The following is a 14,245-nucleotide window of genomic DNA, read 5'->3' on the forward strand; positions in this document are numbered from 1 at the left end:
ATTGCAGAACTTATCTTTCTAAGCGGATAATCTGGGAGGGAGACAAGCTGTTGGATTTTAATAACAAAATCGCATTCTCTGATAATGCTTCAATCCCTCTACAAAAATAGACAGTCACGAATGGATGAGATTATGCGCCCACTGTAATGCAATCAATATCCACAAAATTTGCCAATTAGTATCAACATCAAATTGGTTGAATGATCCTGCAGCAACAAAAGCATGTCACAAAAAGCAAAAGTCAAAGAGTGGGAAGAAGTCGGAAGGGCTGTTCTCAGGAAACTAGTAAGCAGTGACTCTACAGTTTGCAGAGCAGGTGCATCGCGTTCATTTGTCCATCACGGTCCAATGTCATCTCGGAATGGATTACAAACTAGCACTGGAAATAAGATATTTTTGACGATAAACAACTTGAGATTGTAACGTGGCAGACCGTATGGTGTCACATGTGTCTGAGCGTGACAAACACAGATAAATAGAGATCAGCGCGTTTTTTGTCTATTTCTCTGAAATCGAATTATGAAAGCATGAAATGTGACTTTTGCATTCATCTTATTTTCCAATTACTGCTCACCATTACTGGATAAAACGGCCTAGGGGTCTCTTGGAAAACTTAAGTCATTCTCTGAAAAAGCTTGTTAAATATACATTTTACTTGTTATCTCGGGTCAGCATTGTACTTTTAATAAAGAGAATGAAGGTTAAAAAAGACTCACGAACCACTGTGTCATTTGCTGTTTTTTATTGCATTCGTGCTCGACGTCTTTTTGTAGTAATCAAAAAATCCATTGGATGAAGATTAGTAGCTTATGCAAGATCAGGCTTCGAATCACTTTGTCGCTCGTTTTGGTTTTCGTAATCGATACAAATTCAATGTTTCGTCAAACGATATGTCGGTTACTTTCTTTTGCCATTGGATGGCGGGTATAAGGTCGACCGTGAATCGCTTTTTCGCTTCTGCCAGAAAAGCGTCTTGAGCAGCTTGATTGCGGACTTCACTGATACAAATAATGTAGGTTTGACTTGTCGCCAAATGATCCATTGTTTCCACAAGGTCAATGGCGCTGGCTTCCGAGTAGATACAATCACAAGCGACAATGTAATCAATATCTCCCATCGACTTGATGTGACTAATAGCTTCGGCATCATTCCAAAGCAACGGTTCAACAATGATGGATTGATTGTCTTGCTTTGCTGTGTTTTCCCGTCGGCCGGTGATGGTGTGCACCGCGTAATTGTTCGCTTCCACATTTCGCTCCATTGTAGGCAGCAACTCGGCAATATCTGTGATGGTGACATTCTCCAGACCGAGCTTGTGTAACATGATACCAATCAAACCGACTCCGGACCCTAGTTCGACCCACCGCTTGTTGCGATCCAGTTGAATGAAGTTGTGGCGATCGCGTTTATGGCTGAGAGCATAGAGATATTTACAAAATACGATGGATGTCAGCCAAATATAACCACCGAGATGGTTGGAATGAGGATCTTGTACCAGCACCACATCCTCGTCGCCAATGTGAATCGTTAACCGTTCCGCCGACTGAAGTTCCCAGCGATCCAGTTTGGACGTGTCTCGTATATACGGCTTGCCATCTTCCCATCCTTCAATGGTAGCAATGGCCTTTTCTTCTTTCATCGTACGCTATGTTTTTTTTATTATTATTTGTAAAGTGGACCTACGGCTTGGACGGCAAAGACAGGGCCACCAAAGAAGAAAAAAAGAAAAAAAGTTTAAAACAACGTCCAAATCAAAGGGTGTGACTTTTTTGATGCATCAATGAGCTTTGACCGTGCGAACTTTTTCTTGTCGGATTTACGTTGCATTGAATTTGTTGACTTCAAACGCGGTTAAAATAAGAAAAAGAGCATGGTACAGTTTTATTAAAAAAAGTTTTTGCTAGTGTACAATATTAAGATTGAAGGAAAAAAAAAAGAGTCTCTTTTGTGCGCACACCCTATTCGGCCCCAATATTCAAAACCCACAGATGAGGTTGGTGCTTTTAGGTTCGTTTGACAAACGTTTTGGCGGTTTTATCCTTGTTATGTTCCATCCACGTTTTCACATCACATGCCCAAGTGGCTTCATGCGTGCCAAACCAACCGATCTTCTGTTTCTTGACCAACTTGAATCCATGTCGCTTTTCAAGCACTTGTTCGGCCGCCATTTGCATTTCATTGGTCTGCGCGTACACCGTTTCGATATCGTGTTCACTTGCCCAGGTCATGGCTCGGTTGATCAGCAAGGTCGACAATCCACAATCTTGGAAATCGTACCGTACAGCTAATCGTTGCAACGTGGCGGTGTGAGGCTCGTGGGCGCGAGCAAAAATGCGTTTCTCCGCAGACGGAACCTGCTTGAACATGGCAGGGACAGGCAGGTGGTATCGATTGCAAATACCGGCCCCCAATCGCTTCCAGGCTGGCAAAAGAACCGGCTGTTTATCTTCGATATCTTGCGCATTGCATGCCAATCCCACCATACCGCAGGGTGTGTCTTCCATGGTGAGGACCCAAAAATGGGAAGGTCGTTGTAACTCGGAGGGCTTCATTTCTTTTTCGCCATCTTTTCCCTCTTTCTCGGATCGGTTGAGATAATACACTTGGGGATCACTTAAATCATTCTGTCTCGCTTCTTCCACACGCGCCACCGTTTCGAACCGGTCCGTGGTCACAAATAATGTGGCGAAGCCCACCGCGCTCCAAGCGAACGTCAAGAATAGTTTCAAGACCAAATGCACCCATGCCGGTACGTCCATGCCCGACAATAGAATCGGCACAATCATTAACAAATAGGAATACACGGCGAACCAAATAACCCACGTCCACGGGGACCACAGTTTTCGTCGTACACCTTCGGGAACAAGCGAGAAATAAGTACTGTAGAACAAATGGTCGACATGCTCGGCATCGCTTGACTTGTAAGTACGAAGCACTAATTTCGGTGTTGCAGAATTCGTTTTGGGAGTCGATGGAGTGGCATCAGCCTTCTTAGCATTAACCATGGCGAGATGGTGGAGACGGAAAAAGATAACCGAGCCCACTGGAAAAACCGTGCACCCACGCTTAATAACCGCCCGCTAAGGCGGGGTTTAAATCCTAATTTCACCGACGAAATAGGGAAATGGGTCCCCCATCTGCAAGCAAGTTTATCTTGGTCACACTGACATGGCTGGCCAGACTTTTTTTTTTTCATGATTCCCTCTCACACACACAGAAGTTTTGCAATAGCGCTGCATACATATTATATTAATTGACCTCTGTATAGCTTCTTTGATTCCTTTAATCTATAAAGCAGAGTAGTAGAAGGGTTCCTTTTTTTTTATTCCCCATCCACATACCCATATTTAAGAATATTCTGGAATTCCCGTTTATCGGCGTTAACTTGTGCCATTCATGAGAACAATTACTTATACAACCATCAGAAAAACATACAGCGGCTAGCCTATCTTATACTGTTAACTTAAAAAAGAATGGCGACTTTATTTTGTTGATCAATGCTTTCAATAGCGGATGAAAGAAGGTTTGAGTGGCGTGGATTAAAGAAGAATAGCGATCGACTGTGCATTTAGGATAAGCAGCTTTTCTTTCAGAGAGATGAGCTTCCCTTACTTTCAGATCTTTAGTCCTCTGCTTCTTTCTTTGGCGCTTTGGGCGCTTTAGCTTTAGGAGGGCCTCGCTTGCGCTTGGTGGTTTTGGCACTTGCCAATGGCTTGGCTTGCTGCGCCAATTTTTCGTCTTCAGCAAGAATGGCCTACAATAATTACCATTGTCAATGAAAAATCCGGAAATAATATAGAACTTCATTTCACAACGGTGCATACCTCCCATTGTTCTAAGAATGCATTCAAATCTTGTCGCCAAAAGTCTTTGGGACTGGTCGCTTTGACAGTCTCCAATTCATTTAGTTTGGATTCTCGTTGGTGACGCATGTCGGCAACCTAAACAAGGAGCCGTGTAAGAGACTACCGGTCGACGACAGTTTGATTACAAAAAGGAGTACCTTTTGAGTAGTGAATCCGCGAACACTGATAGTGAACAGATAATCATAACCACTATCCTGTCCTTCTGCCGTATCCAACTGATTGCCTTCATCATCTTCCGTCACAAGCACGTTCTTCTTCTTGCGTGGATAAATACGCTTCAAACCAAGCGTTTGCATATCGGCAATAACATCTTCTTCTTTTCGATTGTGATAAACAAGGTCACCATTCAATACCAACTCAATGAAGCGAGATTTGTTGTCCAAGCGATCGTATTCGTCTTGCAAGACATAGATCAGATGGTTCTATGATGTGTTGTATGAGCATCAATTCTCCTGCGCCTAACACTCGATCATTATCTCTTTTTACCTTGCGCAACTGATAATACTCAAGTCGCAAATCGTAAAATTCACGTAATACTTGCTCCGGAGTCTCATACTTCTTGATCTTTCCATCTTTATCAAAGCACACAATGTTGTTTGTGGAAATCGAAGAAGTGATCTTGAGCACCTTCAATAATCCAATGTCTTCCGCCTTGTTCAAGTTGGTGTTATCCATGTCAATGGTGAATTCTACCGCACTGTCGGTGGAGTTATTGGAATAATCCTAGTCATGTTTCAGTGATGAATAGCCATTTTCATTTCATGTGATCCACTTTCAAGGACTTACCAGAATAACGACCTCGGGCTTCTTATCCTTGGGCTCACGCAAGAGTTCCAAATGGTCCTTGAAGTTATCGGTCCATAAACGCACAGGCAATTCGGTCACTTTAACCTTTCCGTCTCCCTCGACGCTGGCGATACCGTTCACTGTGTATTTGCCGCTGCCAGAAGGAATGATGTCACCCTACCCAGACCGCCCGCGTCAGTATACGACGAACCTTGGTTCACATTATCTCATGCTGTTGCTATTGCCATTTTTACCTTGAATCCTCTGAACCACGGCTTCATAGACACAACTTCCTCATCGTTCATCATGCGCATCAGATTATCGACAATATCCTTGGGATTGTAATTGGGAATGGTCGTACTCCAGCCTATACCGATCATTACAACACATAAAATCCAAGTTATTTTTCAGTGCACGGTCCCACGTTTTTTTTTTTCATCTCAAATTTTTACATACCCGTGCCGATACCGTCCGCACCGTTGACCAAAACCATGGGCAAGATAGGCATATACCTAACACGGCTCGGGTTAATGACGCCTTCCAAGTAAGAAAAATGTGGACATCGAGCTTACCACTTGGGTTCAATGGACTTGCTTTCTTCAATGAGATATTCAAGCACTTCATCATCGTCAGGATGGAAGATATATCGCGCAATTTTCGTTAAACGGGTGAACAGATAACGAGGACTGGCCGCAGCTTTGCCACCCTACCATATCACATGAGATTTCCATCAATATTTTGTTGACAGGGATAATCACTTACTTCATGACGTGAGCCGAACTGACCAGCAGGATGCAAGATGTTGATATTGTTACTGCCCACGAAATCCTGGGCCATATTAATCACAGTAGCAGCTACACTAGCTTCACCGTGATGATATTGCGTTATACCAGCGACATAATTTGCCAATTGGGCAACCTAATCATCATCATCAACCGTACTATTCTTCTAGTGATATACCGTAAAAAATTGGCTCGTACCTTAATTTCCGAGTTTTTGCCGCGCTTGATGGAACCAAAAAGAACCTTGCGTTGCCCAGGTTTAAAACCATCAACAACCGAAGGAATCGAACGAATGTTATCCGCCATACTGAATTGCATCAGTTCCATGTTGACAAAGTCAGCAATCTTGATACGACTGACACTGTGATCAAGGTAAGTTCCGGACTATAAATCAAAAATGTAGCAGACGTCAGTAAAGTTCTCTGTTGGTCGAGGCAGGTAGAGTTTGATCAGCTTACATCATATTTTGTCAACCAGTCTTTACGTTCGGTGACCTTCTTCTTACTAAAAGCCATCTCGATCAAAGCACGGTCTTCCTTATCCGGAGGAATGAATTCTTTTTTGTGAATATCCAAGTTGCTAAAGTATTTACGCGCATCGGATTTGTCAGAAGTACCCAGACCCTAACCGCCATGACTTAGGTAAGCAATCCTGTATACTCCGAGCATCATGTTCCACGTCAGTTCCTTACCTTGAAGTACTTTGGTTCCCATTCGTTACGCTTATTATGTTCTTCAGCCCACGTTATATACTCGGGAATAGTAAAGAACGTGATGTCTTGTTTGGTTCTCTTATGTCGACACTAACGTTGTAAAACGCACATGTTAATCGTCTTTTCATCATCCTCATCGAAAAAAAATAATATACTTACTCTGATAATAGGCGTAATAAATTCGAGCAAGAAACCCGGAATATCAAGAAGCGATGGGAACATTTGATCAATGAAATTGATCAAGAGACCTTTAATATGCGATCCGTCGTGATCCTAAACAAGTATTGCGTCAAGTCTTTCCGCTCTCAGCACTTTTATGTGGCATCCTTTTTTCTGCTTTTCTTTCCACTGATCATTCGTCATCCTACCTGATCTGTCATGATCATCAGTTTGCCGTAACGGAGATCATCCACCGAAGTGTAAGTCTTGCCGTGTTTCAAGCCAAGAATAGCTTTGATATTGGTGATTTCTGCATTGCTCATGATTTGAGCATTGGGACAATCGCGCACATTCAAAAGTTTGCCACGAAGAGGGAATACACCGTATTCATCACGACCCACAACCGATAAACCACTCAGCACCAGCGTCTTGGCAGAGTCACCTTCCGTCAAGATCAAGGTACAATTCTTATTCTTGGGTTTCACACCAGCCCAGTTGGCGTCTTCCAATTTGGGAATTCTCAAGCGTCTACAGATGATAATACACAACATTCAATGCATCGAAATCGCAAGGTATATATAACAGTAAAGTTCTTACCTTGTCATTTTGCCACTGTCCGCTTTGGACATTTGTTCTTCTTCCTTGAACTTGACCCACTTGACGATGTTGTCGATGAGACCCGAAGTAGAAACTACAAAGTGTCACTCCAGGTGAGGCGCCCAAGTTAATAAGCGTTTAGAAAATGAATGACTTACTGTCTTTGATGAATTTATCACTCAACGTATAGGTGGAACCAAATGAACTGGGACGAAGGGTCATGTTTTCCTTGGTTTGAGAATCAAACGAAGGATTCTCGATCAGACAGTTCAAGAAGATGCACATGTGATTCTTGATTTGGAAAGGACGAATCGTTTTACTGCCGCTCTTCTTCTGAACAATAGGGGTGATGGCCTTGACAATTTGATCCGCAATATAGTTGACATGCGTACCACCTTTGGCGGTACAAATACTGTTGACGAAACTGATCTATAGACAAACTGTGAGCAACCACTGTGTCCAGTGAATCGCCATCATTCGCATCACACTGTACCTGATTGAACTGACCGTCACTAACGGCGAAGCTGACTTGCCATCTCGAATTGCTGGATTGCGTATCATGAATGATGGGCTTCTTACCCTCGGCATTACGAATATCCATTGATTTAGTGTATAATTCGGTGTATTTCAAGAATCCCTTGACTGGAATCTTTGTGCCATTCAGGTACACGTTGACGCCATTCACACAGCCCGCTAAATCATACACACGTTTCTTGATTAAGGCTTCGAAATCCTCATCCATTTCTGACATGCCGAATTTCGATAAATCGGGCTTGAAGGAAATACGGGTGTACTCTTCGCCTCGAGAGTTGGAAGTCACCTTGGGTTCGCCCTTGATCGACATATTGTTTCGGAAAACCTGGCGATACTTGAGTTGTCGCTCTTTATCAGCCGTCTCGACAGTGAATTCGGTACTGAAGATATTGCACAGCTTCGCACCATAACCGTTACGCCCACCGGTGACTTTCTTTTCGTTGTCGTTGTAGTTGGACGAGGTCAACAAGTGACCAAAAATCAATTCGGGTACGTAAACTTGTTCATCCTTGTGGACATCAATTGGAATACCACGGCCATTATTCTGAATCGAGATTAGATTTTGTGACCGATCGATGATCACCTTGATCTGGTTCATGGACGGATCGCGAATCTGTACAGGAAAGAAAAAAAGATGCCATGTCAGAGTTTGCTTATCGTCCGAATTGAAATGGATGAGCACTTACTTTGTTATCGGCCGCATTGACCAGAATTTCATCCACAATTTTATAAAGACCGGGAACGTATCTGATTTTTTTCTTCTTGATGGCGTCTTCTTCCGAATCAAAGACCCACATTTCCAGCTCTTCGGCTTCGGTGGATCCAATATAAGTATCTGGACGCAAAAGAATGTGCTCCAACTGAGTTTTCTTTTGATAGATCTCTTCAATGGTTCGCTGATCATAATCGCCTTTCGTCGAAGCAGTGGATCTTGGGGTAGGCGCGTCCGTCATGGTTGTATCTGGTTCCGAAACAGCAGGACTGGCGGAGTTCTTCTTTGCGGGCGACTTTCGTTTGGCTGGAGGTTTGGGGCTCTCCGTTATGGTGGCATCGGGGCTAGCGATCGATGCCGTCGCTTTGGTAGCGCGCTTCTTGGGTTGAGCTACTTTTCGCACCTGGAATTGCAATTCATCATTTGGTGGAAATGTCGACGTGATGAGACCAGAATTAAGGTGTCGCGTACGTACCTTCTTGGGGGGTTCATCCGGCATATAGTTATCAGATTCGTCACCAGAATCGTTGGATTCGTACGGCGAGTTGTAATCATCGTCTTGAAAATCGTCGTCGGATACCGTCATGGCCAGTTTGTATGTGATGCACCCGCTAAAAGAAAAGGGGAGACGTGAAAGAAAAAAAAATTCGCCCACCGTGCCGCAGAAGGAAAAGGCCAACGGTGACTGCTTCATCACGCGTTCCTGGATCGGACACGCGATTTACGCTCAACAACGCGTGTCGCTTGACCATTGCATAATTCGTCATGGTCAAGGCCATTCAATCGTAGAAAAGTGAGCATGTCAAGTGATTGATTATAAAAAAAAAAGTGTTATTTAGTATGAATAACAAAAAAAAGTAATGTATATGTATAGACAAGGGGTAAGAAGTGTTACAAAAAAAAATACGGAAGTCAAGCTCTCAAGGAAAGCCGAATGCTTCTTCATAAGACTGAGCGACAACTGATGGGTTTGGTTACAAGTAAGCTATTAGAGTTGGCGGCTGGGCAAAAATTAGATTCAATCGCAACAAGAGCGAATGGCATTCAGCATGGTCTTGATCTTTTCCTCATCGCCACCATAAATATCTGTAAAAAAAAAAAGGCAAAACACAAAAAGCGTAATATGGATGAGTCAAGATTGTTTGCAAGGAGAGGGAAGCATTGGTATACGCACCTTTAATGGTAAAGTGACCATCCACCGCCACACCTTCTCGTCCCATGAATTTGAAGGCAGCCACCAGAATATCGAGGACCATCATACTGTTGGAGCCTCCTTCGACCACCGGTGGTCGTCGAACGTCTTTGTTGAACACGGCTTCAAGCAAAAGTATCAGTGTTTCTCCGTCCTGAAACGCACCACGCAGTTCTTTGATCTGCTTTTTCGAAGGCAGAAAAGCGTTGATCCAGTTGACATAGTCTTCTGAATCATCCAGCTGGTGTTTTGACGAGGCCATCATCGTTGCATATGTTTCTTCCTCATCTGCTACACTACTAGAGATGCGTCCATTCTTGAATTCATCCCACTCGTCGTCGTTGCATGATATGGAGTATTCCATGATATCGGATGCTTCACGGTGATCCTGGTCCATCTCGTGGTCAAGATCCTCTTCTTCATCGCAAGTATTGAAACTGTGACTAATGGATGACCCTTTGCCTTCTTCTTGAAGCATGCTCATTTTGGCGTCGCTCGACTTGAGTTTGGGCGGTTTGTACATGATCATCGACGGCGGTCTGGGTCTCATTCGTCGTGCCACTTCCAGGGACACGGTAGCAATTTGATTGGACGACATGACAGGAGCTAATATGCATAAAGATGTCAGTGGTTCTGAACTGCAGGTACAAAGCATCATGTACGAGCTGGGTCGAAAATTTTAATATATTTACCTTGGTAATCGCGGGCAATGGTCATTTTCATTAGTTCCTTGACCCAGGTCTTCATCTGTTGCTCGGTATCGGTGTAGAAGAAAAAAGTGCGTTCCCGTTCATGCTGGGCCTTGAAACAGTACTTGCCGCTGTGAATATTGTCGTCGACCACGATCCGATATCCACGCAAATTGATGATGCCTTTCATGCGCACATCCTTCGGACTCTTAAAGTAAAACAGGTTGGATCCCTTGAGAACGAACCACCGCTTATTCCACGTCTTATACTTGTCACTCTGCTTATGGAGCCACCCCTCATGTTCCGGTGCTTGGAACGCATCGGCGGTGGATACTCGATGAAGCAATGGATCATCGACACATGATACAGACAGCTTGTGAATATTGGGCGGGAAAACTGGATCTTCTGAGATGATCGTCGACTAAAAAAAAATCATGGTTTAGCAATGAACAAAATGTATAAAAGTGAGACCTTCAATGGTGATGGCACTTACGTAATTGAGCGACCAATCATTGCTTGTGGCGGAAGCGGAGATGTCACTGTGCGATGAACTGTCGTCGAAGCGATCTAACCCATAATGTTTGGAAGGGGTAGGGATGCGTTGTGATGCGTGTTTAGGATCAGGGAATCGTTCAGTGCTCCGCATGGTGCTATTGGACGAGCTCGACTTTTTGGATGACATGGTATTAAATGTATTGGATCGGCTGACGTTGGAGGAACCGAGACTCTGAGGGGAAATAGGACGTATATGATCGGTAGGTAATCGCATCATCGAGGAAGGGTCGTATCCATGATCGCCCTCATCCTTGAGTTGAGGCGGTAAAGGTGCTTTGCGAGGGTATTGGTATAAACCGTCTGAATCGACCGGGGATGGCGGAGTAGACTGTGCATTCAATCGACGGTTGCCCTTCTCTTCCGAATAAAATGAATCGATTGGTAGTGTTGGATGGTAACTATTGGTGCCAGGTGCATTGGGCGATCGATGATGTGTATACTGCAACTGCAACACCAAAAATAATGGGATGTTAGGTCATGAACGCATCTTTCTTCCTGCTCCCTAGAGTATCGTCTGTACCGCTCAGATGTTGATGATACGTCTTTCCCAATGAACCCCCTTTTTTTTCATCTTTCCCTTGCCTTTACCCCTTTTCGCACTATTTCGGTTCGGGAAGTAGTTACGCTTTCCAAGCACAAGCGAAAACCTAAATACTTGCCTCTGATGATAGCGGAGAAGAATGGAGTGAAGTATGTGTGGCCGTATTTTTTAGCGATTGAATAGCGTGCATAATTTTATATCGCTTGCCGTAGGTGCTAATGCCAAGTTCTTTCAACGAATCGATGGTAAGGTCCAGCAATATATCACCGGTAATTTCATGATCTATTCATGCCGAGGATCAAAGCGAAAAACAATCATAGACAAAAGGACAGGTTAGTAAGCTCATATGATACAAAAATTGTAAAATCCCCCTTGTTGGGGTTCGGAAAAGAAAAAAAAAAGGCAAGCCTCCTATTTTAAATCTACAAACTCTGTCTCATGAACAGAAAAAAAAATACCCGTGCTCATAAACGAAAAGAAGCAATCGTACCGATGAAATTCTTTGCCACAGAGCCAAGGCCTACTGTATTGAGCCAGTCAGCGACACGATCAAGATTCCAATGAGCAACAGGTGGCGGGTTCGTGCATTGTGTCATGTCGACCGTTGGTAACAGTTGCACTTCGGAAATGGCACTGTCTATTTGACTTTCCAACATCAGCAATGAGTTGTAACGACCATTGTCATGCGTAGTGGCATCAGTTTGGTTGCAAGGCATAAACGTTGATCCAGTCGATTTCGTTTGTCGAGGGACATGAGGTTTCTCGGGCGAAGTGTAATTCATAGGGAACAAACCCACTTCACCGTGAATATTACGTCCCTATATTTTCAGAATATGTGAGTAATACAGATCCATGGTGAGGCAAAATACAAAGGAGATCTTACCTGCCACCATCCGTCTAGATATTTTTCATCTTTTTCCAATACGAGAATTGGTTCACCAATGTGAAAATTGATTTCGTCGTTGTTTTCGGCTTCAAAATTATGGACAGCATAGACCGTTTCATGGTGGGTCATAACGAATTATGATATTTTTGCTTATACCGGAAAGGAAAGAAGAAAAAGGGTCTGGTTGATACTGGATCGTCGGAACAGAAAGAAAAGGAAAGGAAAGGCGAAGGGAAAGAGAAGTTAAAGAGGAGTTGAAGATGTGATTCAAGGGGCAAGGCAAAGAAAGAATACAGAGGATAAAAAAATGAGCGAAAAAACGAAAGAGAATGAGGAAAAAAAAAAAAAAAGAAGGTCGATGGGATGAAAAGGGAGACCACTAAAAAAGATATAAAATAAGATCGAAAAAAAAAAGAGTTAATGAGGAGGTCCAAGGACCGTGTGGCGGAGTGAAAAGGTTGAAAGTGAACGGTTACACAGCAATCATTTTGCACTTTGTTTCATTTGTTCGTGGATAATGAAGTGTAGCAAATTAGGAATCCAGTATTTTGCCTAGATTGCATATTCGATCAAGAGGTTTTTTAAGGGGGGGACAATCAAATACGTGGAGGAGAGAACTATTGTCAGCTCAGGAACCAATCTGACACACACCAAGCAACTCCTTGACCATTAAAAGGAACAATGATACGACGCTTGAAGGTAAAAGGCACGTGGCTTATCGTCATTTCTACTCTTCTCCTATCTATTGCCGCTGATCGACATGGCAAATTTTCAGTCGTTCTTCTTGACATTGAATAAATCACCATTGTGAGTGAGAAGACGGCATGAAAATCAATGCAAGAGGTTCATGAACAAAGATGGAACACAAGGATCGTGTCTCTTTCAAGATTTTCGATTTATTGCTTGTGCTACGTAACTTAAATTATGCACTGATTCTTCGTTTTTTCTTGATTCATGCATTCGCATGACAACCTGAAATATTTTGTCACGATGCTTGGACGACTTTTTTTTTAACAAAAAAAAAAAAAAAAACTTGTGTATTCAAGATCAACGACGATTTGCTTCTCGCCATCTAAATGTATGGATTATACCCGAGTCATCAACATTTTCCTTGCTCTGAGCCGATAGAGTTACCCGAGGAATTGCCGGATCTAAACTTGATACGACAATGGTTCAACCCTTGCATCCAGAAAAACTTGGGGCAATGCACAAGCGCCGTTAGGCTATGTAAAGACCACGTTTGGCTCATTATCTCAAAAGTCTTCTACTTGCTTTGAATGCGCTTGCTTGCGTCGTCGAACATGCATCATTGTCTCGTATCCATCAAAGGAAATATAAAGTATCTGAATTCATCTCATCCTCCTTTTTTTTCTATAACCTTTAATAAAATGAAATATTTCTCTTCATTACGTAACAGAAATAGACCTGACGTATTACATTATGCAGCTTCCCCATTTTCATTGTTCTTTTGCGGATGGTACGACGATTGCAGCTGAACATGTACAGTTACGATGAACAATGGTGCTCAATGCATTATCACCACAGCTGCCCGTTATTTTTTTTACAACACTTTCGTGCAACCCATCAATTTCCTGAGCTTAAATCGGGCGCTGGTGTTGATGTGATACGGCGACGCTGATGGACCAACCAATGCATGTCGAAAAAAAAGTTTTCAAGGCGCCTCCAGCCACTCGTCAATTGCGAGCGCTCCAGCCAGCATATCCAAGAGCAATCATGGTGTTGTCCCTCATTGTGGGTTAATGGTGGCATAACCTGTTATCAAAAAGGCTCATGGTCTTGCTGTAAAGACGGGTTTGCCATCCGAAGCATAATGCAAGCACATGCGATGGCACCACCGATTGGTTGAATTTGACACCCCGCTACTGGCAACCTTCCCACTCGTCTACAAGGGAAGCCAAAGAAGGTTTTTTCCCTGTGACGACCCTGAGATCCGGTACATATTCCGCTTCCTCCTAAAAGTAGATACTTTGTTGAATTTTGCTATTTACGTACCCAAGAGATCAAATAAATTATTCAGGGACACATTGATGCAACATGTAAAAACTGGAACTGATCAGGCTTTTGCAAGAACGCGCCATGATGCCAGTACCAATACAGTATAGTTTTGACCATTCAAAAGGTGCAGTTGCTATTATTTTATGACAAATGTTCTCCCTAACCTAAATGATAAAAAGGTTTTTATAAGGTTTTATAACAGAAGTCGTAGCAATGGT

At 43.1% G+C, this 14,245-nt stretch overlaps 4 protein-coding genes across 4 annotated transcripts; all 4 read right to left on the reverse strand.

Moving 5' to 3' along the window:
* Positions 1 to 716: 716 nt before the first annotated feature.
* BYT42DRAFT_551999 (putative methyltransferase-domain-containing protein) lies at positions 717 to 1,750 on the reverse strand. Its single transcript, XM_051566333.1, has one exon. The coding sequence runs from the start codon at positions 1,637 to 1,639 to the stop codon at positions 830 to 832; it is 810 nt and encodes a 269-aa protein (XP_051428252.1). The 5' UTR covers positions 1,640 to 1,750; the 3' UTR covers positions 717 to 829.
* A 9-nt stretch (positions 1,751 to 1,759) lies between these two features.
* Positions 1,760 to 3,070, reverse strand: BYT42DRAFT_552001 (uncharacterized protein). The gene has a single exon (XM_051566334.1). It carries the CDS (start codon positions 3,003 to 3,005, stop codon positions 2,004 to 2,006), a length of 1,002 nt encoding a protein of 333 aa, XP_051428253.1. The 5' UTR covers positions 3,006 to 3,070; the 3' UTR covers positions 1,760 to 2,003.
* Positions 3,071 to 3,389: 319 nt separating this feature from the next.
* Positions 3,390 to 8,777, reverse strand: BYT42DRAFT_552006 (DNA topoisomerase). Its single transcript, XM_051566335.1, has 20 exons — positions 8,624 to 8,777; positions 8,123 to 8,551; positions 7,396 to 8,049; positions 7,061 to 7,331; positions 6,903 to 6,996; positions 6,515 to 6,833; positions 6,306 to 6,419; positions 6,126 to 6,236; positions 5,893 to 6,057; positions 5,633 to 5,818; positions 5,415 to 5,570; positions 5,225 to 5,358; positions 5,109 to 5,164; positions 4,907 to 5,019; positions 4,653 to 4,829; positions 4,353 to 4,589; positions 4,004 to 4,288; positions 3,825 to 3,941; positions 3,613 to 3,754; positions 3,390 to 3,560 (listed from the first exon to the last, which is right to left on the reverse strand). Exons 1-19 carry the CDS (start codon positions 8,732 to 8,734, stop codon positions 3,623 to 3,625), a joined length of 3,861 nt encoding a protein of 1,286 aa, XP_051428254.1. The 5' UTR covers positions 8,735 to 8,777; the 3' UTR covers positions 3,390 to 3,560; positions 3,613 to 3,622.
* BYT42DRAFT_552009 (uncharacterized protein) lies at positions 8,778 to 12,355 on the reverse strand. Its single transcript, XM_051566336.1, has 7 exons — positions 12,009 to 12,355; positions 11,616 to 11,943; positions 11,244 to 11,407; positions 10,523 to 11,029; positions 10,033 to 10,450; positions 9,323 to 9,946; positions 8,778 to 9,234 (listed from the first exon to the last, which is right to left on the reverse strand). Exons 1-7 carry the CDS (start codon positions 12,138 to 12,140, stop codon positions 9,167 to 9,169), a joined length of 2,241 nt encoding a protein of 746 aa, XP_051428255.1. The 5' UTR covers positions 12,141 to 12,355; the 3' UTR covers positions 8,778 to 9,166.
* Positions 12,356 to 14,245: the final 1,890 nt, after the last annotated feature.

Source organism: Radiomyces spectabilis (assembly GCF_025331425.1).
Source record: "Radiomyces spectabilis strain NRRL 2753 chromosome Unknown BYT42scaffold_1, whole genome shotgun sequence".
Lineage (NCBI taxonomy): Eukaryota > Fungi > Mucoromycota > Mucoromycetes > Mucorales > Radiomycetaceae > Radiomyces > Radiomyces spectabilis.